Raw genomic sequence first — 22,460 nt, 5'->3', positions numbered from 1 at the left:
TTGGTGAGACCAGGATTTTTCTAACATTTATTGTTTGCAGCACGGATACCTCCATCTTACGGTTTGCTGAGATATATTGCAAGAATCTCATCAAAATGGATCCTCTCGCACAGTTATGGCCAATTATACAGTCTTTTGCAAAAGATTATTTGTCGCAAGCATCAGCTCACAAGATGTTCTTACCCGGTTTACTGCGCTTTCTAACAGTAGCTGTGGATGGGCTTATTCAATCGTCTGTCAATGATGATAGAAAGACACGACGTGATGCACAAGATCTGTATCAGCGCTGTGTAGATTACTGTATATTGATTGCTGGTCGATCTTTTGATCAAGGCATATGGCTGCGAAGATCAACCGCTCACGAGGACGATGAGGCTGTCCACAGTCCTTCCGACAACCTATCTCTACCTGAAACTATCCTCAGTGACTCGACACGAAACATGTCGACCAGCAATGTATCCGACTTGGAAAAGAAGGCTGGATGGAAATCCAGCGAAGACGTACTGATTGCCCAAGTCAATACCTATCTTGCAACCGCTGTTATACCCGAACTACGACAAATCATTGGCGATCAAGATCGGATCATTTCATTACTCAACAATCTTGTATATTATGTAATAGGACCCGCGCTAAGATCAAAAGCCATGTGAGTAGGGCATTACATCGATGTAAATATGCGTCGTTAACGATGTGATAAATGAATCCGTAGCTTTGGCAAGACGGCAATCGTTTTGGATCAAATATGCGAAATGACAAAGATGCCATTCTCTTACAAGACTTGGCGCAAAGAAGTTTGGGATGTGTTCCTGGATAATCGATTCTTCTACATGAATTCGGCGACAGCTAAACGCTGGAGAACGATCATCGAGACGGTGTTCATTCTAGAAAAGGAGCGGTTCACGGAATTAATGAGTCGAATAACCACGTCTCCCTCAACAGCGTTCTTCAGCAACAAGGATCAAGAAACCGTGAATAGAGCTCTAAACCTACGACGACTCTCTTATGTTATATTTTGCGGCGCTGTGGATCAGTATGTACCGCAGCTTCCAGTGATCCAAGAGAAGATTGTAGAACTGCTCAAGCTGGATCACGGCGAAATGGTTCATGTTGAAATATACCTTTGCCTGCGAATTATGCTCGTCCGATTTTCGCAAAGACATCTCTTGAACTTCTGGCCAGTGTTGGTCACCGAATTGGCAAGTATTTCTGTATCCGTTCTGGATTTCGTACACTTTTAACTAAATTTAAACAGATGAGATTATTCAACACATATTTGTCTGATGAAGGACACGACCGGCCTGAAGAAGCACAGATTGCTCTTGCTGGATGCAAATTTCTCGATCTTCTTTGTACTTTAGAGACGGACGCTTTTCAAATGTTTGTAGTGTTATTCAACCGAGCTATGGTAGCAGGTATCTAACTTTTTCCTTTAGATATCAATGGATCTTTATACGTGACACAGTGGACTCCATTACACGGCGAAAGGCACGGGAAGGTCCAAAACCGATCATGGATAAACTCAGTGAGAAGCTGACTCACGATGTTTCATTTTCTGTAAGGATTATTCAGATATAAGCAGTAACGAGATCAACGCCTTGCTAATATGCGGAGTAGGAACCATTTTCGAGGGATGTACCGGAATCGCCGGCTTCTGTACCATCCATGGGACAACTGAAACGGCCAATGCTGACGATGAGCAGTATAAGTAGTATTCGTCAACTCTCATTCTTTATCGACCACGTCGGCCTCTATGTCTATCAGTCATCCTTTACCCTCGCCCAACCCGACATTCCTTTCATAGAAAGTCTATTACAAAACGATTTGTTGGAAGGTGATATTGAAAACAAATAAAAAGTCTTGATACTAGCAAGGGTCCAAGAGTTTTTTCTTCATGGGATGTCTATCTGTATAGGAACGGTGAGGTCGGATAAATGATCATGCTTCAGTTATCACAAAGAGCTATGGATCGTTGACAAGGTGCGAAAAAGTCGATGCTCATGCGGATCAGTTCGCCCCAGATCGGAGAGTTGCCTTCAAGGCGCCGACTCAAATTGGGACCCTCGAATTGCATAAACGGGCTTGGTTGTCTTGACAGTAGCAACATGCCTGCAGTCATTGGAATCGCCTGGACTGTATACGGCATTGTCTCTGGGGTAAGCCAACAGAAGCTCGTCACATTGCACAAGAGACATATTTATTCAACAACTAATTTGCAACATAGCTACTTCTTTTATTCAGTATAGCGTTCACGCGCTACTACCAACACAAACGAGAATCAGAGGCATTAGCCACTGCAGTCACCATAATTTCGCTTACACTTGTGCTATGCACGTTAGCTCTGCTACCAGTTGATATATTCCTAGTTTCTTCGACAGTTGATCCAGAAACGGGCTTGAAAAAATCATGGGCAGATAAAGAGACGATTTACTGGATGACACTGACCGTGCAAATTGCTTACTATGGCAAGTAACAACGAGCTACTGATAGAAGAATGGATAATCTAATCACTTGTTTAAATACAGTGGGATATGGCCTGGTCGCAGCGTTTAGCTTTTTCATTATTCCATTCAGCTATTTCTACTATGAAGAGTACGACGACGACGAGGAGCAAACGATCAAGGACCGCGTGTTTGGTGCGCTGAAGTATACGTCATTTTTTGTGGTTATTTCGCTCTTGCTCTTCTTGTTTGGACTTTTTGTCAAGCCAAGTCAGCGGCCGCCCAAGCTTGATCTCGATTGGCTGGAGAAATTGCTCATGGAGAGCAGTAAGTGGATGAACAGTTTATTTTGCTACTTACTGGATACCTATTTTTCTTTTCTGCATCTTGTTTAGATGGAGAAAAGTCGATATCATTTGTTATTGCATGCTTGTTTTTCCTCGGCATGCTGGTATTCATAGTGTATACCGTAAGTGTCGTGATAACATCAGAGACATTGCATCCTGCTTACCAATTTATACATTGAAAGGCTCCGGGATTATCGATTTTGCCTTTCAACATGATCAAAGGGCGGCGCAAGATTGAAGCTGAGAATGAGGATGTGGATACACGGCTCGCTGTGGTGCGTGAACGCCAGCGAGCAATCCAAAGTAAGTACGCAGGATCCAACAAATTATTGACGGAACGCGACCAGAGGAATTTGGAGAACCTTGAAGACGAAGAGCGGTAAGCAGGTTGCAGAATTTAGAAGTAGTATAGATGCTCTAAACGGTATCTCAGGATTCTGCAGCGACGTTTGCGTACGATTCAAGAGGATCGGGCTAGTATCTGGCAACGAATCATTACGATCTTGCGACCATTTGAAGTAGGATCAGACAAGCGATAGGAATATTGGAATGCAATGCTGACTAGCTTGACAAAGGTTCTGTTTGGTATTCTTTTGCTTGTTTTGACACTCGTTGTGGCAGCGTCGATATTTTTGACAATGTAAGTTTGAAACGGCAAGAGTTTCCATGTAACCTGAATGCTAAAATACGTACGTAGTATTGACAAGATCACCTTCTCGGTCTGCGGAAGCAAATGCGGTTACATTATCAGCCATCCTGATCTATTCAATCCGATCAACTGTATCTTTGTAAATCTATCCAAGGTATTTACATTGCATCAACAGGAGCGGGTCCGGTGCAAAGCTGATGATGCGTGCAATTATAGGTCTTTCCATTGGATTATATTTTCATGGTGCTATTGATTGTGTACTTTTTCATGGCGACGATGTCCGGAGTGATAACTATCGGTGTACGATTTCTCTGGGTGTCATTATTCCGCATACGCAGACATGCGACGCTTCCGCAAGGTTTACTGTTTGCCACGATCTTGCTGACACTTGGATTGCTCGCGCTCAACTATTCGATAACCAATGTGGTTGCGCCAGGCTATGCTCATTTTGGAAGCCAAGTCTTTGTAAGCTAACTAGAGTTCGTATTTGCATGCCAGAAGCTAACTTTTATGTACATGCAGTGTAATTACACGGAAGGTGGACAAAGAAACTGCTCGGAGCATGCGGATCTGATTGTACCATGCGATATTTACGCTCCCACAGGTGAGAGTGGTACACACAGCATTGGAATGACGACTAAATTCAAGCGAAACTTCAGAAATCTGTACCCCGACGATCTCATCTACTTTGATTGATCGCATTATTGTCAACACTCCATTCTTTGGTATCGTCTTTTACTATGCACAGTGGGCTTTCTTGGTAGTCTTTGTGCTTGGTTTCGTCGTCGCTCTGTTCCGACGACCGAGAGACAATGTCGACATGGAGTCTGCGGATGCCGAAGCCGAAGAGGACGAGCAGCGCGGTTTGCTGGAAGGACACAGACGACATGGTCAATACGGTGGAAACAGTAATAATAATAATCACTCATGATATATGCAGTCTGCATGCAATTCTGCAATGAACCAGCAGGTTACACGAAAATGAAGAAAACAAGAATGTTGCTTGCGAAGATAATGAAAAGATTAAAATAAAACACGAATGAGCTTTAATCGCTTCCTTGCTTCGCTTAATTGTGCACTTCGGCGGAAGCGACGTATTAGAACCATTACTGACAGGTGCACGGACAGGTGTACATTTTTGGCGACGGGGACGTCCAGATATAAGGTGCACCAAAAAAGTAAAAAAGCATGCAATATGCAACGCCTAAACCAAACACAAGTGGAGAACTATATGCAGTCGGTAACAAAAAAGATTAGCCAGCCAGCAGCAACAGCAGCAGCAACAGCGTGCCTCATTGAGGAAACTAAAAGAGCACCACAATAAAAAGCATGAAGCAAGCTTTAAAAAGAAGTGCAGCTTTTTTCGGATTCGCTCTCTTCTTTCTTCTTCCTCCAGCACAGAACAAGTACTTTATATAATCCCTGTATACAACAAATGTCGTTCGCATTCTATTCTCCACCTTTTCAAGTCTACGCGGACCAGTCGCCCGTCAGCACCAGCGACAGCGATTCCGAAGGCGACCCCTCTTCCTGCTGGGGAGGAGCATTGCCGCAGGAGTCTCATCACAACTGGCACTATGGCTCGTGGTTCTGCCCGACAGTAGCAACACAGCACTCTGTAGCAACCAACATGTACCCCTGGGAACCCGTCATCAAGCAAAACAACACTAACAGTAATCCTGCATATGGCGAGGACAACAGTGTATTATTAAACGCTGAGCAGGTCGATCTGCTCAGAGCATATGTCAATACTCCACAGCAGCAACAAGAAGATGCACGCGGGACGTGTCTTCCTTTACAGGCATGTTTCAATCCGTATTACCACGTAGTATCACCAACGCAGACATGTGTGTCTCCACCGCTATTCTCATCATCATCGTCGTCGTCGTCGCCATCATCGCCGCAATTGGTCTCTGCTTCTTCTTCGGCTGCATCTCCCGCATCGACATCGTTATCATCGGTTGGAGCGGAGGATGCTAGCAGCAGCAGGAGCAGCAGCCAAAACAAGAAAACATCCGGTCGATCATCATCATCATCATCATCAACATTCCCATCACAGCGGCGCCGCAGCACGAGACACAAGACTGCAGGACGCCAAAGCATCACCGCCGCGGGCTCCTCCGAGGATAACGTGCACAGACCATTCAAGTGTCCCGAATGCGATATGGTCTTCAAGAGACAGGAGCATGTCAAGCGCCACTATCGCTCCATCCACACCCATGATAAACGTAAGTTCAATGTTTCTACACATCACTGATGTACATGCGTTTATTGTTTACATTTGTTATTTCCTTATGATAGCATATGAATGTCCCGTGGAGTGTTGTGCGAAACGGTTTGCTCGCACCGATAATTTGGCACAGCATATGCGGATCCATCAACGAAGTAAATAATAAACAATTAATTATCGTCATCACTTGTATGATCTACTACGTAGTAATGGTTTCGAGGATATACTTTAGAGTAGTAAAGCCTGCTGGCTTCTTCTTGTTATACCTTTTGTCAATGTTCATTGGATGGGTCAGATACTGGGAACCGGAATACTGCATACGGATATCCCGTACTACCAATGGTCATCGCATTGAAGCGAGAGAGTAAGCGTACACGTCATGTATGATGGATTACTATATTATTTCTCGGCTGAAGCAGGAGGGCTGATCCTACAATCTTCTTCTCACAGGATCAAAATGGTCGCGGAGGATAAGAATAAGAAAAAGAAGGAAGATCTTAAAGAATAATAAGCAATTCTCTCAAATGAAATGTCCACGCGAAATACATCCTTTACTTGCTATTGCTAGTTAAGGTTTACATATATTCTAGCAGCAGCTCGCTTTCGGTTCATTGGTTACCAAAGTTTAACGCCAGACTTTAACGAGGAAAGCCAGAATGCATATTTGAAAGCTGACGATTCCGCTCGGCGAAGAGAAGCCTACTCGTTTTTCAGCAGGCAACGTTTGCATTTCGAACTCCTCTGTTATAGACAGATACTGGGATTCCCGCGGGTAGGTCTTACAAAGGTCTCATGAAAGCTCTGTGGTGAGTCTTGTTGGGTTGGGGGTGTAAGTATCTTGTACACCGTCCAGGTGGCACGACGATGTCTGTGCCCAGCATCGTCCTTTCTTTTTTTACTTTTTGCTCAACGTTAATACACCTCCGATGATTTACGGAGAAGAACAACAAGGAGCAAAAAATAACTCAAGTGTTACCTCGGCTGAGCACGGAGACGGTTGTCGTTATTTACGTAAATTGTGCTATCCTTTCTTTACCGTCAAGTTCTAGTAGCTGTTGTCAAACAAAAACAAACTGGCAATCCACACATGAAAAAGGAAAGGAAGCACATTCACACAGTAGCAAGAAAGAAAGAGGACATCAAATATGCATATGCATCAATATCTTGCCCTTGGCCCCCTTTTTCTGTTGAAGGGGTTGCGCAGTGGAGTTGAAAGAAGTAAATATTGTCATGTATACAATTTTCTGTGCACCGTCTCTAAAGCTATCGTGGTAGTTGTCAAATGGTGTCACTCGTGACGATGGCTCCGAAGGAAGAAGGTGTACAAGGACCCACAGACTGTTGAAAGAGTGCGGCGGGTGTGACGAGAGGCTAGTGGGTTGAAACGCAGTCTGTGGGAACGGATCCACGACTTTGCTGCTGCTCACTCACGGCTTGTACAATTGAGGCAATAAAATGGTGGGCCTATGTACATGTTCGCGTGTGTGTGTGTGTGTGTATGTGTGTGTCCATTGCACATCTTAACATGGTGACGGGGCCATTGCTCACATGACTCGCGGAAACGAAGAAAAAAAGAAAGGAAAGAGCAGTTTCGACGATGATAGTGTACAACCTGCTGTCTGTTCCGTTTTGCTCGCTCGGAACGCTCCCCGTAACCGACTCCCAGTCTTTCAAAGGACCAAAAAAAAGTGGCTGTCAACAGAAGGAGATTACACAAACCAAAAGTTTCGGATCTCTCGGAACACACACTTCGCTCCGGAATCGAGAGGAGTTTATCGCGTCCACACACTGGATCATGTACCCCTGGATCTTCTCAAATGAACTCGAACAATTTTCAAATATATAACAACAAAGCATGGAAAGGAGATAGAAACAACTGCGCTTCTACATTTGATGCATATTTTTAGCGACCTGGTTGCAAGTCAAAAGTGATCCTTGGTAACTAAGCGGTGTAAACATAAACATACGCTTGGGCAGTAAAGTTAGCGAATTGGAGAAAATGATCGGTGTCCCAAAAAAGGCTTCGCCGATATCCAGGGTGCTGGCTAGAGAAAGAAAAAAGAATAGAGAAAAATAACGTAACGGCGATTTGTACAGGGCTGTTCTCCAAAACCGTAAACCTTTGTGGGATACATGTGCACGAGCAACCTGTGTGATGCAAGGATCCGAGTCTGCATGCAATCTTTAGACCATCAAAGAAGCAAGTATGTATGAATACTGAAAAACAGAACACACATCGACTGAGGGAAATGGCTTGCGGGCGAGTCCAGACCGAGGGAACCCGTAGTTCCTTTAGTTTACGGGTTGTTAGCAGTTAAAATTGTTGGGGGACACAGAGATAGACACAAAAAAGTGGGGGGGGGGGGCTTTGTGTATCCCGTTAGCCAGAGCCGTGCACACTCTCGGAGGGACAAACTACTAGGTAGATCTGGTGTATCTACTTTCAGTTTCACCGATGACAAAGGCGATGAAAAAACAACCCATGACCCACCTCGGGTAAACAGGATACTTTCAAGTCTATATAAAAAGCAACGTACATCTGCACATTCACGCACTCACACACCATACTTTTCTCTCCAATCAACACCTCGCCTCCATATCTCTTTTTTCTTCTCGCTTCTCTTTCTTGAACCTTTACATTATTTTTTTTACTCTTCTCCTTGCTCGTATCCAAACAACCACATTTTGATTTTCTTTTTATCTTTATCTTTTGATGGCTGATTTTACACAGCAACAGCAGCAATACATCGCTCATGCCTACCCTGCCCCCTTGAACGGGAACATGATGTATGGCAATGTCATGGATCCGTCGATCGCGTGTCGTCCATCCATGTATCACCAGCAGCAGCAGTTCAACTTTCAATTTGCATCTGGCCACATTCAACCTCAGCATCACCAGCAAGCACGACGCCTGCAGTTGCTACAGCAGCAACAGGCCATGTATCAACAGCAGCGTATGTGCATACATACTTGGTCGTAGACTTTATCCAGACTTCGGAAACTGACGCTTTAGTCTTATCCCTAGTGATGGAATATCAGCAACGGCAGCAACAGTTTGAACATCAACAGCAACAGCACCAACTCGGCTCGCCCGGCAAAAGGTAAAGGAAAACTAGAAAATCGTCGAATCGACTTCGAGACAAACTCATCATCCGATGCTCTTAGGTTCCAAACCAAAGCCGAGAAACGTGCCGAGCACAACGCGATTGAACGTGCTAGACGCGAAAACTTGAATACGAAATTTCAGCAGCTAGCTCACTCGTTGCCTAACCTTCAAAACGACAGACGCCCCTCCAAGGGCACCATTATTGAACGCACTCTTGATTATGGTAAGCCGATAGAGCAGCGTTCGTCAATAGAACAAAGAGGCTTGACGAAACCGTGTATTTAGTCAAACAAACCGTCCAAAAGGAAGAGCGACTTATCAGAGAGATCCGCCGACTCCGTGAAGAAAACGAAGAATTGATGCAGCAGCTATACTCTACCGGCGAAAGGACCGACCAGAACAGTCTCAAGTCATGCCCGTCTCTTGTCATGACGCAAGAAGGTGCCTCGTCCGTCGGTGGCGATCTTGACTCGAACAGCCTTCTAGGCAGCTCTTGGGAAGTCATGTTCCAAAACTCCTCGCAAGCAGCACCTCTCCCAGGTTCTTCCTCTACCTCGCCCGTTGGTTTCGACAGCGACGATGATAACAGCAGCACCAACGCTGATGATCTCGACTTGAACAACGCTGCGGCCATCTCCACGTCTGGTAAGTAATCATTAAATTTCAACAGAAGACGTCATGTAAATCTAAAAATTTAAATATCTTGCTAGCCTCTTTTGCCAACATGCCCACCGAATTCATTGGCAAGTTGACGTCTACTCCCTCTAATACCGAATTCAAGGTGCAATCGCAGCAAAACTGAACGTCGAACACTTTTTCCCTATCTTCCCGTCCCACTCATTTTCCTCCTATTCTTGACTTTATCCAACCTGGACTCTCTTCTTATGCCACTCTACTGTCTACTTATGTAATTTCGTACGTTGACCGTGCATCTTTTTATATCTACTCATTTACGCCCCATGTATTGCCTCTTTCTACTATCTGCGCTTGTTCTCCTCTATGTGCAATTTATAACCACTTCCTCCGACCCTTTCCATTCACACTCCTCCTCTATACCTATGTGTTGTAGCTAACAGTTTTTCTTCTTTTATCGTGCCTCACATACGCACACCCACATACCCCACTTCTTTCTCTTTTCTTCCTTCATTTGGCTTGTCCCGTTTATTGTATCTTTCTGTTTTTATTCTTGTTCTATTGTTTACACTGTCTCTTGTGCCATTCCCATCGTTTTGCATCTCTTTATTTTTTTATTATATTTGTCATTTCCACAGCAACATCATCATCATCTTTTCATCTATATATCTTTTTTCTGCTCATCTTGGGTCTACTTGCTGTAATATACATACATTCATGTTTTTTGTCCCTTCTCTCTTGGAGTCATTTCTCGTTATGGTATCTGATGCTTGGAGAAACAGGCAATAGTTAATAATCTGACAAATGATCATCGTCGTTCCACCCCCAAACCCCCAACATACACACACGCACCAAAAGTGGTAAGGCGAGGGCTGTCAAGCAGCTTGTCAGTCTTTCTTTCTCCATGCCACATATTTTACAACCTTGGAAGCTCCAGCTCGGGGGCCTGCACGGTGGGGATGCCTTGCCCCTTAATTTTATCAGAGAGAAGGCCGTTAGTTCCGTTGCCAGAGAGCTATAATAAGCACAAAAGTTGACGACGACGACCATGCATATGCATGCAAGAGCGAAGCCAATGAAAGGCCCTATTTCTGTTTTCATCATCAAGGGCATCCTTTTGTGGTAAAGTCGTCGTGAGATGACGTGGGAACGGATTTTCTGCAGCCAGCCACGATTTGGTCCGTTACCCAGGTCTTGAGGAATGGCTGGATCGGGCAAGACGGTCGGACCACTGCTGCTGCTGCACGAGCCAACCCCTTACTATTAAGATACTCTCGGATTCTATCAACTTTTTGCGCGTGCAAACCATACATCATCTGCGTTGGGAGCACACAATCTTTTTTGACTTGTATTTCCGGTGCGTGCTCAGAAGCATTCTCTCACTGACATTCATGCCCTCCTTATTCAGGAGGAGTCCCTGTCGTTGCTCCTCGGTTCAGACGGCACACACTGCGGGCATAGTAATATGTGGCAGCAACAAGTAGTAGTATATAATGTACAATTAGACTTTGTGTCTTGACTTGGTCAACAAGACCGTGTTGCTGTTTTGTTCTCAGGGTAACGGTAAGGTAACGACCAATTTCATACCTTACAAATCCAAGATTTCGGTGATTCGGTCTGCTCCGGATTTATGGTTTGCTATCTTGCAAAAGGTTGCACAAACAGGTTGAGAGAGTGAGGCATTCGGTGGAGGAGGACATGCATCTGCTGCAGCTAGTAGTAGAAGTACCGTATCAATTGCCATCCCTTGTCAAAAATTTATGTTGATAATGAGGTTGGAAAACTTTCTAACAATTAACTTTTCAAGCAAAGAGGAGTTTACTAAACTGATAAAAAATGGTGGATAAAATATAGGATAAAAGTATCAAGCTAGGAACATGATTATGCATATGTGAAAAGGAAGAAAGAATGAATTGTTGGAAGGTATATCGCAAAGTGCTTTGTAGAAATAAAAGCGGGGCATACATGGGCCAAGAAGTATCCAATCTTCACTGGCCTGCAGCAGCACTTTCCTCCTTGTTTGCCTTTGCTTCCTCTTCCGCAGCACATGCGCGCTTGTTACGCCAGCGAGGACCGTACTTGAGCACAAATAGAACCGACAAGTTGGAGAGTAATAATATAAGCGTGAGAATGGTGAACATCCATCCTACACCGACGCCTTGGATACCAGGTTCGATGGCCACGCTTGCAACAGCACTTTTTTTCAAAAAAAAAGGCGATCAGGATTTCACGTGATGCCGAAAATGTAATAGGCTCTTACCCAAGGATACATCTGACCAAATTGTTCGATGCTGAAATAGAAGCGCCTTTGCCCGGGAATAAGTCGATAAGCAGCGTTTGGATACCATTGAACATGCATGTTGTATCAAAACCCACTGCCAAAATAATAATGCCATCCGGTTTGTAAGCATCCAAGATATAAAAAGAACAGTATGTATATATGTATAACATATACACATCATATATAAAGAACTGACACGTTCTAATATATATGCAGTGCATCTACACTTACAGAAGAATTGCAAGACTAGCGGCGCAGCCATATGTGCGTTAATCGAAAGAATCCAGCCGTAGATAATGGTTATTATCTGCACAACACCAGAGTGGATCCAGATGGTGCGCAGTCTTGCCCAATAAATTGGAAAATCTAAGGGCAGTTTACCTTGCTTCTTTTCACTGAAACCTCTTTTGCGAGCCAAAACTGTATAGTCACGATCCAGCAAACGACCACCCACAAGGGAACCCAACACACTACCAAAGCCTTGGACTAGATAACACAAGCCCACTTGCAACTGATTTAGTCCATACAACTCAGCAAACAAGGCAGGCATGGAGACTAGGTATGCATAGAACACAGCGTAGTGCAATGCAAGATAAAGAAGCATGGCAAATACGTCGGCCTCAAAAAGATACTTTGCTGGCTCAAGGAAATTGGGCAAAGCAGTGAAACGTCTCCAAGAAGAAGAAGATGGAGGTTGTGGAATGCCTTGTCGCTTCTTGACATGTCTCTTAAACCATTGAAACGGCGTCGGATTGGCATAGCCTGAGCCGTTGCCCACGAGAGACCGGAGAGTCTCGGGCAAGAACAGGAATGTAATCAAGAACAAGGTAGCGCCAAGGATGAGAAGGATCCAAAAGATCCAACGCCACGATATAGTCTCAGAAATGATACCGCCGAGAACGGGGCCGATTACAAGACCAAGCATTTGGCCTGTCGTGTACACCCCAAAATACGTTCCGCGTCTTTTTTAAAGTGCATGGTGAGCTACAGTGGCGCATGAACGATATTATAAGTGAAAAAGCCAACTTACTCTGCCGGAGTTGCGACATCACCGATGACTCCCGCGCCTATACCAGATTGTAAGGGTCATTTCAACTACCATTGAAAAAAGCGCCTTTTTACCTATGGCAATGACCGAACTAGAGCCAAAAGCTTGCAACATTCGAAGAACCAGCAATGCTGCGTACGATGGCGCCAATGCTAGACCCACGTTCGCACCAATGTAGACCGCCATGGTTTCCAGGTAGACAGGCCGGCGGCCCCAGCGATCAGCCAAAGATCCCCAGAACGTTGGTGATAAGCCTTGGAAGATCATGTACACTGTGACCGTAACGTTGACAAGTTCCGTCGTAGTATCTAGTTCCTGCATTGCAAGTATAAGAAACTGTTTCATCTGTTCGTATGCGTGTGTGCGTCATTACCTCTTCAATCACAGGCAGCGCTGGAAAATAGGTATTAGCAGACAATGGAGACAAGAGGCCTGCGAAGGAGGATATAGCCACGATGACGATCTTTTGCGACTTTGAGAATACAGAGTATGGTTCCTGTACGCTTGATTTGCTGGTTTCAATCCGTGCCATCTGTTCTTCTTCGTGCGTTGGCGACGAGGACAATGATGAAAGGCTACTGCACTCCACATTGTTGTCGATATCTTTTTTACGAATGGTAGCAGACATAACGTCTTCGTCTGAAGAAAGAGAATGCTGCGCAGGAGGTGGATCAGTTTTGTGTTGATCTGACAATCTGATGTGGAAAAACGATTTCAGATTGCTTGGGATGGAAGGTTGCACCATCCGAATCGGCTGCTTCGCGAACTGCCCTTTATATATTTTTGTAGCATTTTTTCCAATCCCGACACGGGAATCCATGGAGGAGTTTAGTGAATTACAATTGGTTGTTCCTGCTACCGCTTTTCTACACAGAAGAGCATCCACTGTCGTGGCAAAACAAGGGGCCAACAACAGAGCTTATGCAAATGCTTTTTTGCTGACTGATGCGCAGCAAGAGATATACTCGATTATGTCTGAGTAAGCCAATATTTGTATTTGCCTGCCTATATATGAGAGATTATGCCTTACATGGCAATATACTTTTCCATATGTGATTGAACGGAGCCGACTACCGGAAATCGTATCCCCGCGCTTGGCCTGCTGCTGTGCCACTAATAGAGGTCTCGGAAAAACTATTTTCATTGACTTGTTCCGAATTTGTAGAGTGATACGTAAGCTCCTTCCAAACATGTACCAATGAGTCATTGCGTGACTCATGAGCCGTCGAAACCAGAGAGACACGGACAGATCAATGTGAACAGGAGCACATCTTTCGATTATATCATAGCAGTCGTTGGATGACCTTAAAGATGAGCTACTTGCTCGTCGTGAATGAATACCAGTTCTTGATCTTCAAAAAGCAGATGGTTGTATGTATTAATGAGCTCATAAGAACAGTAGTTTCCACACAGAACTGTACAGAGAGTGCTATCCAGTTGAATAATATCTAGTGACGTGATGAATCGATTTGCATGCTTGTATTAAACATCTTTTCTTCGGCAGCTTGAGCGCGCTTGGTGCGCCATCGAGGACCAAATTTGAGTACAAAGAGGATCGACGAGTTGGAAAGTAGAAGAATGATCGTGAAGATGGTAAACATCCATCCTGTACCGATATTCTGAAAACCCGGTTCAATGACGACGCTTAAGATTGCTCTATTGTGATGATATGTTCAAGTAAGATTCTTGAACTGTTCTCCCGGCATAAAGATTCTCTACCTACCCAAGGATACATCTTGCCAAATTGTTGGATGCAGAAATAGATGCGCCTTTGCCTGGAAATAGATCAACCAGTAAAGTTTGAATGCCATTGAAAATACCAATCAAAGAAAAACCCACTGTACGCATGCGTGAATACGTTGAAATCTCATATTCTATCAATTATTTCGCACTTACTGAAGAACTGCAGAATCAGCGGCACTACCAAGTGTGCATGGATCCAAAGCATCCATCCATATATGATAGTCACAATCTGGATCACTCCGGACTGAATCCAAGTAGTGCGTAGTCTTGCCCAGTAGATCGGAAAATCCAAAGGAATCTTGGCCCCCTTCTTAGTTTCTGCATCCAGACCTCTTTTGCGAGCAAAAACCCGATAGTCGTGGTCCAAAAGTCGACCGGCTGAGAAAGAACCGAGGATGCAACCAAAACCTTGGACTAGATAACATAATCCGACTTGCAACTGGTTCAGCCCGTAGAGATCAGGAAACATGCTTGACATCGAGATGAGAACGGCCGTGTAGACTGCATAGTGTAACGCGAGATACAGGAGCACCGCCGCGAGATCGGCTTCAAGGAAATATTTTAACGGCTCGAGAAAATTAGGCAGTGACATGAAACGCTTCCAAGAGCTTGCAGGCGACGGTGCTGTTTGACCTGATATCTGTCGTTTAACCCATTGAATCGGTGTCGGGCTCGCGTATCCTGACCCATTGCCTACAAGTGATCGAAGAGTTTCGGGTAGGAACATGAAGGTAACCACGAACAAGGCACCAGCGAAGATGAGCAAGACCCAAAAGACCCAGCGCCAGGATAAAGTCTCAGCAATAATGCCACCAAGGACAGGACCAATAACGGGGCCGATCGTTTGCGCGGTAGTATACACTCCAAAGTATGAGCCACGTCTAACCGGGACAAAAAAGACGGTCAGCAATAAGAAATCACCATAACTGTGAGCCAGATTAGCAGTCTGGGAAACTTACTCTGCTGGAGCAGCCACGTCGCCAATGATGCCCGCGCCTTTTACAGATGATTCTTGGTTAGCATACGGAAAACACACACAGCTCTTTGACTCTGTTCCTGTTCTTACCTACAGCGATAACGGAGATAGAACCAAAGGCTTGCAGCATTCGAAGAACCATCAATGCAGCGTACGACGGTGCCAATGCCAATCCAATATTTGCTCCAACGTAAACTGCCATGGTACCCAGTATGACAGGTCGACGGCCCCAGCGGTCAGCGAGCGATCCCCAGAATGTTGGTGATAAACCTTGAAATACCATGTAGACTGTGACCGTAATGTTGACGAGCTCAGTTGTAGCATTCAGGTCCTACAAGATAAACTATTTAGAGAAATCTTAGATCAGGATATGCAAATTTCTGTGGCAACCTTTACCTTTTCAACTTCTGGCAGTGCTGGAAGGTACATGTTTGCGGACAATGGTGATATGAGACCCGTACCTGCAGATATAGCAACGATGACGATCTTTTGCCATTTTGAGAATACCGAGTATGGCTGGTCTGCTGTGCCTGATCCAGTAGTCACTTTCGATGTTTTGACTTGTTGCTCTTCCGACGACGACGACGCCGCCGCTGCTGCTGCTGCTGACAATTATTCCTTGTTGTGAACAGCGTGCTCGACGATGTCTTCCTGGCTTGTAGTAGACATGATACGTTCGCGTCGATGGTGTTTTATGATCTGGCAATCATCCCATATATACTGAATTTTTCATCCTCCGTCCAGCAACGACTTGACCAAGCAATCCGATGCTCCGCACCTTGCTTACAACAGATATGATTGACATGATTAAAGTCGATCAGTAGGTAGAGGATTACAATGTTTGTGCCCGGAAACGTCAATTCTTGCATAAAATGGGATTTCATGGGACGGTATGTATATAGTACAGTAAAATGTGAATCAAATTAAAGCTTTCCAGTTCCTAACAATTTTAGCTGCTGTGATCTGCATTATGCAAAGGAAAGGACCGGATTTGGTTAGGGTCGTAAAACCGCATTTGGCAAATCGCCGTACATCCGCGAGCTAGCTGGACCGCTCCAATCAGCGGACGAGTCTTCGATGTATAAGGAAGTCCACATCCCCTCTACAGCTGGCTGGAGAGATTGGCACTATCCCAAATTTGAGAAATGAGCGTCTAACCGTAGACAACGCGTTGCAATACCCTATGTAATATTCTGATTGTAGGAAATTGGCACTGCATCTAATGTAAGTGCTTTATCAAAGGTTTCACATACAATCGCTTTTTGCTCGCTACGCTCGCGCGATTGACGGGGAAACCCAGTGCTGATCCGAGGTTGTGGAATAAACTGCAAGCACAACGCCGTCAAATTCCGGTTTATGAAGGCCAAGCGAGTCGAGCAAACGTCCATTTACTATTTTGCTTTGCACCTACTACCCGAATCTGCTGAAAACATCTACGTCCCTCAAGACGAAGCGAAGCGAGTCTAGCCGCAGGCTAGTTACTAACAATAAAAAACATCCCAGAATTTCAACCCTTTTGGGACGCTAAAAAGCAGATTTGGAAGGTGTCACAGCTGGCATTTGAGGAACAGAACAACGTGCTGCGACAGTGAAAAACAATTTTTTCCTTTTTTTTTCTACCATGAAATTCATCCAAGAAAATCCACGAGAGCCAAGAGCAGCGCATTCATGTAACAGCTGCGGGCAAACGGACCATCAGAGACGCACCAGTTGTTAGTGCTCACATAACCCGCGTTTTAGTGGAGCTGTTGAGCAATCTAGAGGTGGCTTCAATGCCGTTGAGAACAAAGTTCAAACAATGTAGTGTATATAGTTTTGCACACACACGTGAGATTTTGAGATAGCTTCCTTACCATTGGGATATTCTGAGAATAGTCCTCAGCAACGCAATTTCGAAATAATGCAAACTGGCAGAATGGATATACCGACTTCAATTCTCTCAACGCAGGTCAGCTACCAGATATTGTCATCGACCAACCTCGCGCTGCCAGACTGGCAAACTTCTCGGAGAGCATGGTATCTGGAAATGATATCGTTGAGCATAGACATAGACTGTCTGACACGCGTGTACATTGCATACATTGCGGTGCCAAAAGGTGGCGCTAGGAAAAGCTCTCTGGAACGATACAAAATGCCAATTTCAACTTATGCTACAGTGATGGTAAAGTTCGCGTCCCTTTGCCAGAGATACCACCGGAGCCATTGCGTACGCTATGGACGAATAGCGATGCCATTGCATGACATTTCCGTGCGCACAGCAATGTTTTCGCATTTTCCTCCATTGGAATTACATTGGACCGAGCACTCGCCAATTCTATCCATAGCGCATATACTTTCCGTATTGTGGGCAGAGTATCGCAACGTATTGGGCCTATGATACCGGAGCAAGGGCAGCAGCCAGGATTCGCTCAAATATACATTTACAATGCTGATGCGCAAATAACCATCGCCAATCATATTACGGCGGGTTAGACATTGCAGTCCTAAGTGAATTGCAACAAATGCTCTTGGATATAAATCCTTTTGCCAGGAGTCTACAAAATGCTGCTGAACGTTTGCGGCAAGAGCCAAATATCGATTTGGCAATTTGGATTTCAGGAGATGTGCAACGAGAGGGCCGACAATATGCTGCGCCAATGACAGTAGACATTGCAGCCATTATCCCCAACAATCCAGAGGAGACTACGCACCGAGATGTCGTGTATATTACGAAGAATGGAGATATAAAGCACATCAGTGAACTTTCGGCTTCGTACAATCCATTGCACTATGTGCTACTGTTTCCTCGGGGAGAAGAAGGCTGGCATCCTCAACTGCGGCAGAGCAATGAGGAAGGCGAAACGTTAGCACGGCGCATCACGATCAGGCAGTACTATGCGTACATGCTGCAAATCAGACAAGGACCCTACCTACTGTTTGCTCAAAAGCTATTGCACGAGTACATTGTCGATAACTATGCAAAAGTCGAAACGCAAAGATTGAACTATATAAGACAAAATCAATCAAAGGTGCGTGCAGATCTGCGCATTGGAGCCATGGATGCCATCTATAATACAGACGGAGAAGCGGATGCTCGGCGCACAGGTATGCGGGTGATCCTTCCTTCTTCTTTCACTGGCGGTCTAAGATACATGCATCAACAGTTCCAGGATGCCATGGCTATCGTCCGAGCCATGGCAAACTTGATCTCTTCATCACCTTCACATGCAACCCGACTTGGCCTGAGATCACCGATGCTCTTGAGACTCGCCAAAAGCCTAATGACAGACCAGATATCATCTGTCGCATATTCCATGAAAAAGCTCAATTGCCTGATGGAATACATACGCAAGAAGAAAATCTTTGGCACTGTCTTGGGCTCTGTTCATGTCGTCGAATTCCAGAAAAGAAGATTGCCGCACGCGCACGTTTTGCTCATACTGGATAAGGCAGATAAGCCAACATGTCCGAGAGACATCAATGCCACAGTATCCGCTTGAATTGCCTGATCAAAACCTGAATCCAGCGCTGTATGAGACTATTATCGAAACATGATACATGGTCCGTGCGGACTGCACAATCCAAACGCACCATGCATGGTAAACGGCTGTTGCACGAAACGATATCCTCAGCCCTACAATGCGGAAACCGTCATGGGTGATGATGCCTATGTGCGCTACAGACGACGAGATAACGCAGGCGACACAGCTATCCCGTACGCACCGCCGCCAGAAAGATTGATTAACTGCTGGCTGGTTCCCTATAACCCATATCTTGCAACGAAATACAACACATATATTAACGTTGAAATATGCTCAGGCATCAAAGCCGTGAAATATGTTTACAAATATGTATACAAAGGTGCAGATATGGTCAATCTGCGAATGTCAACCGCGCAACCGCCGAGACAACCATAGCAGCGACGAAGATAACCACGGCGGGATGGAGAGAACCGAGAGCGGGAGAATAGCAAGATCCAGAGACAGTTGACGAAATCAGGTTGTTTCAAGATTCCAGTTATATTTCTGCTATAGAATGTACCTGGAGACTCTTCAATTACCGCCTGCAGTATAAGTTTCCAGTTGTCTACCGGCTGGACGTTCATCTACCAAACGCAGCGCGCATTGTCTATCCCGCCGATGCCAATCTCAACCAAGTTTCGGAAGATAGACGTGACACAAAACTTCCTGCGTGGTTTCATTTAAACAATATCGATCCTACAGCGAGAAGGTATCTCTATTCCGAGATACCGTTGTACTATTCGTTCGAAAAGACACCTAGCCTCCAGATATGGAAACCAAGAACTAAATCCCAAGGCGCCATTGGTCGTCTGTGCTTTGTCCAGCCGAGAGAAGTTGAGAGGTAAAATGCATTGCATTGCTATTCATCTAAGTAGCATGGCATCTTTTTATACCGGCTCTGGAATTGAAGGTTTGCGTTACGTACACTTTTACTGTATGTGAGGGGCGCAACAAGCTCTGAGGATCTTCGGACAGTGGAAGGTGTTTTATATCCTACGTTTAACGAAGCAGCTTGCGCGCGTGGCTTATTGAGGAACGATGAAGAATGCGATTGCTTAAATAAAATCTGTCTGCTCCAAGTTTCAGCACAAAGTCTGCGGCAGCTCTTCTGCATCATTCTTTTGTTTTGTTCTCCTTCAAACACCCCATGAGCTATGGGACAAATATAAGCAGGACCTCGCAGCAGATTTTCTGTATGCTCAGCAACAATTACGTCGCGAAGCAGATTTATACCGATCGAAAAAGTTCGTTTAGACAGCGAATCATTTTTACGGCAGTATCCATCAATGCCATCTCCTCCTGAGCATTTGAATGTGTATACGGATCACGCCTATCGATTGGTAAACGAAGAAATAGAGCGATACGATGCTGATGCCTTGAATGCAGAACTGGCGCAAGATATTGCCATGCTGAATGATGGCCAAACGGCAGCATTTCGTGCGATTGTGGATGCATGGGATGAAACATTTGACACTGCGTCTAGCAGCAGAGCACGCATGTTCTTCATTGACGGTCCAGGTGGCACTGGCAAAACATTTTTGTACAATGTGCTTCTTCGGTATGTGCGCTCCAAAAGGCGAATCGCTATTACCGTTGCTTCTTCAGGCATTGCTGCATTGTTACTCGAGGACGGAAGAACAGCGCATTCCAGATTCTGTATCCCTTTGGAGATAAACGTCGCATCAGTCTGCAGCATACTTATTCAATCGGCAAAGGCAGTTCTGCTTAGAGAAAGTTCGCTTATCATCTGGGACGAAGCACCGACGATGCACCAACATGCTATAGAAGTCGTGGTCAATCTCCTGGGAGATATCATGGGCGCCACCGACTCAGACCTCGAGAATGTACCTTTCGGTGGAGAAGTGGTAGTATTTGGATGACACTTTAGGCAAACTTTGCATAAAAAATTCAGCATTGTGGAGACAAGTCCACAACTCAAGGCTGACCGAAATTATGCGTGTGAGACAAGCTGTATCCAGGAGAAGACGCATCCATCTTGAGCGATTTTGCCAGTCTCCTGTTGCGCATAGGCGTCGATATCGAGCCCACCATGCCGCCATTTTCCCCTGACCTCTCTGATGATTGTATACGTTTGCCTCCGCAATGGTGTCATTTTGTCCGCATGGACAACTCTACGGACGTTATTCTGAAAACATGGCCCGATTTGCAGCACTATACAACATCCACACACGATCGTACATTCATCGATGCAGCTATCCTCGCACCGTTGAACAACATGGTTGACGACGTTAATAGAAAAGCAACCGATCTGCTACCTAGGCAACCTTACACCTTTAACTCGATAGACAAGGTCGATTCAAAAGAAGATGACACTAACGAGGAAGCTTCCAATGTATATCCAACGGAACTCCTCAATAGTATCGATTTTCAAGGACTTCCTCCCGACGAGCTTCGACTAAAGATAGGGCAACCGATAATGCTGATCCGCAACCTACGACCCAAAAATGGGCTCTGCAACGGCACAAGACTCATTTGTCGAGGATTCAGCGAGCATCTTATAAAGGCAACGATCGCTCTCGGTCGCCCTGCTGCTAAGCAGATTTCCAACAATAATTCTTACCAGAAAACTAATGTATTAATATATCCTTTGCAGGTAAAACTGTGTGTATACCACGCATTACTCTTGAGTCTGCTGAAAGTGATCCTCTGCCATTCATCCTTTCCAGGCACCAATTCCCAGTCCGTGTAGCCTTTGCAATGACTATTCACAAAAGTCAAGAACAAACTATGACGCACATGAGCTTATATCTCCACTCCCCTGTCTTTGCACATGGCCAACTTTACGTTGCGCTTTCCCGAGTCTGTTCACCTAACTCCATCTCCATCTTCTTTCCGCTCGCATCTCCTCCCATCCCAAGCACTCGCAACATCGAATACAGAGAAGTATACGAATAAAATATATAACTGTAGACATCAATTATTGAACATGCAGCCCTCCGCAGGAGCGGGTGGTCAGGATGGGGGCAGTGGCCCCTTCAAGAGAAAAAAGGCATTTATTTTATATTTCTCACATGCATCGATTCAATGCGAGCGCCGGTTTGAATAAACCGGGAATTCGACGGCGCAGTGCTTGCAGTAGCGAAGCGGATGCAAAATCGCTGAAGAATCGAGGTTTATGAAGGCCAAGCAAGTTTATTCCACAACCTCGGGTCAGCACTGGGTTTCCCGTCAAGCGCGCGAGCGTAGCGAGCAAAAAGCGCTTGTTCCACAAAAAGAAAATATAATCTCAAGACTAAAGTTCAGCTCGCAAAAGTCATTCACTAATATCTTAATACCAACTTGACATATTATAACATGCTGTTGCTATTGCCGTATACGTCTCATATGTGGACATACATCTGTACCCAAATACAATTATCATTATTGAAGTCAAGGCAATCTACTTGTAATCAAGGAAATCTAGATCGACTCTTGGCCGTTACAAAGTTGAAACACCAATCTGACTGTGAACACTGAAGTTGGACGAGCCATAGAAGGTCAAGGCCCAA

The 22,460-nt window shown here is 45.0% G+C and overlaps 8 protein-coding genes across 8 annotated transcripts; 6 read left to right on the top strand and 2 right to left on the bottom strand.

The window, feature by feature from the left end:
- Window positions 1-95: 95 nt before the first annotated feature.
- Window positions 96-1,851, top strand: VTP01DRAFT_8114 (uncharacterized protein; the record flags this gene model as incomplete). Its single annotated transcript, XM_069387200.1, has 5 exons — window positions 96-646; window positions 710-1,196; window positions 1,253-1,377; window positions 1,434-1,554; window positions 1,615-1,851. The coding sequence occupies 5 exons, from the start codon at window positions 96-98 to the stop codon at window positions 1,849-1,851; spliced, it is 1,521 nt and encodes a 506-aa protein (XP_069240992.1).
- A 140-nt stretch (window positions 1,852-1,991) lies between these two features.
- VTP01DRAFT_8113 (uncharacterized protein) lies at window positions 1,992-4,365 on the top strand (the record flags this gene model as incomplete). The annotated part of the gene is made up of 11 exons (XM_069387199.1): window positions 1,992-2,153; window positions 2,222-2,462; window positions 2,523-2,765; window positions 2,834-2,907; window positions 2,968-3,164; window positions 3,219-3,303; window positions 3,361-3,425; window positions 3,483-3,588; window positions 3,651-3,899; window positions 3,957-4,038; window positions 4,094-4,365. 11 exons carry the CDS (start codon window positions 1,992-1,994, stop codon window positions 4,363-4,365), a joined length of 1,776 nt encoding a protein of 591 aa, XP_069240991.1.
- Window positions 4,366-4,869: 504 nt separating this feature from the next.
- VTP01DRAFT_8112 (uncharacterized protein) lies at window positions 4,870-5,827 on the top strand (the record flags this gene model as incomplete). Its single annotated transcript, XM_069387198.1, has 2 exons — window positions 4,870-5,662; window positions 5,736-5,827. The coding sequence occupies 2 exons, from the start codon at window positions 4,870-4,872 to the stop codon at window positions 5,825-5,827; spliced, it is 885 nt and encodes a 294-aa protein (XP_069240990.1).
- Window positions 5,828-8,377: 2,550 nt separating this feature from the next.
- VTP01DRAFT_8111 (uncharacterized protein) lies at window positions 8,378-9,572 on the top strand (the record flags this gene model as incomplete). Its single annotated transcript, XM_069387197.1, has 5 exons — window positions 8,378-8,618; window positions 8,690-8,765; window positions 8,830-8,993; window positions 9,056-9,415; window positions 9,481-9,572. The coding sequence occupies 5 exons, from the start codon at window positions 8,378-8,380 to the stop codon at window positions 9,570-9,572; spliced, it is 933 nt and encodes a 310-aa protein (XP_069240989.1).
- A 1,819-nt stretch (window positions 9,573-11,391) lies between these two features.
- On the bottom strand, window positions 11,392-13,477 carry VTP01DRAFT_8110 (uncharacterized protein; the record flags this gene model as incomplete). Its single annotated transcript, XM_069387196.1, has 6 exons — window positions 11,392-11,599; window positions 11,664-11,778; window positions 11,916-12,646; window positions 12,715-12,751; window positions 12,807-13,047; window positions 13,106-13,477. The coding sequence occupies 6 exons, from the start codon at window positions 13,475-13,477 to the stop codon at window positions 11,392-11,394; spliced, it is 1,704 nt and encodes a 567-aa protein (XP_069240988.1).
- Window positions 13,478-14,180: 703 nt separating this feature from the next.
- Window positions 14,181-16,256, bottom strand: VTP01DRAFT_8109 (uncharacterized protein; the record flags this gene model as incomplete). The annotated part of the gene is made up of 8 exons (XM_069387194.1): window positions 14,181-14,388; window positions 14,456-14,570; window positions 14,629-15,356; window positions 15,435-15,471; window positions 15,542-15,782; window positions 15,848-15,912; window positions 15,998-16,150; window positions 16,208-16,256. 8 exons carry the CDS (start codon window positions 16,254-16,256, stop codon window positions 14,181-14,183), a joined length of 1,596 nt encoding a protein of 531 aa, XP_069240987.1.
- A 1,696-nt stretch (window positions 16,257-17,952) lies between these two features.
- VTP01DRAFT_8108 (uncharacterized protein) lies at window positions 17,953-18,930 on the top strand (the record flags this gene model as incomplete). Its single annotated transcript, XM_069387193.1, has 1 exon — window positions 17,953-18,930. One exon carries the CDS (start codon window positions 17,953-17,955, stop codon window positions 18,928-18,930), a length of 978 nt encoding a protein of 325 aa, XP_069240986.1.
- Window positions 18,931-19,026: 96 nt separating this feature from the next.
- On the top strand, window positions 19,027-21,867 carry VTP01DRAFT_8107 (uncharacterized protein; the record flags this gene model as incomplete). The annotated part of the gene is made up of 5 exons (XM_069387192.1): window positions 19,027-19,249; window positions 19,465-19,792; window positions 20,210-20,819; window positions 20,921-21,491; window positions 21,566-21,867. The coding sequence occupies 5 exons, from the start codon at window positions 19,027-19,029 to the stop codon at window positions 21,865-21,867; spliced, it is 2,034 nt and encodes a 677-aa protein (XP_069240985.1).
- Window positions 21,868-22,460: the final 593 nt, after the last annotated feature.

The sequence above is a fragment of the Rhizomucor pusillus genome, assembly GCF_041956525.1.
Source record: "Rhizomucor pusillus strain CBS 183.67 unplaced genomic scaffold VTP01scaffold_5, whole genome shotgun sequence".
Classification (NCBI taxonomy): Eukaryota; Fungi; Mucoromycota; class Mucoromycetes; order Mucorales; family Lichtheimiaceae; genus Rhizomucor; species Rhizomucor pusillus.
Note: the sequence above shows the minus strand (reverse complement) of the source record. Positions and strands in the feature narration are given on the sequence as shown.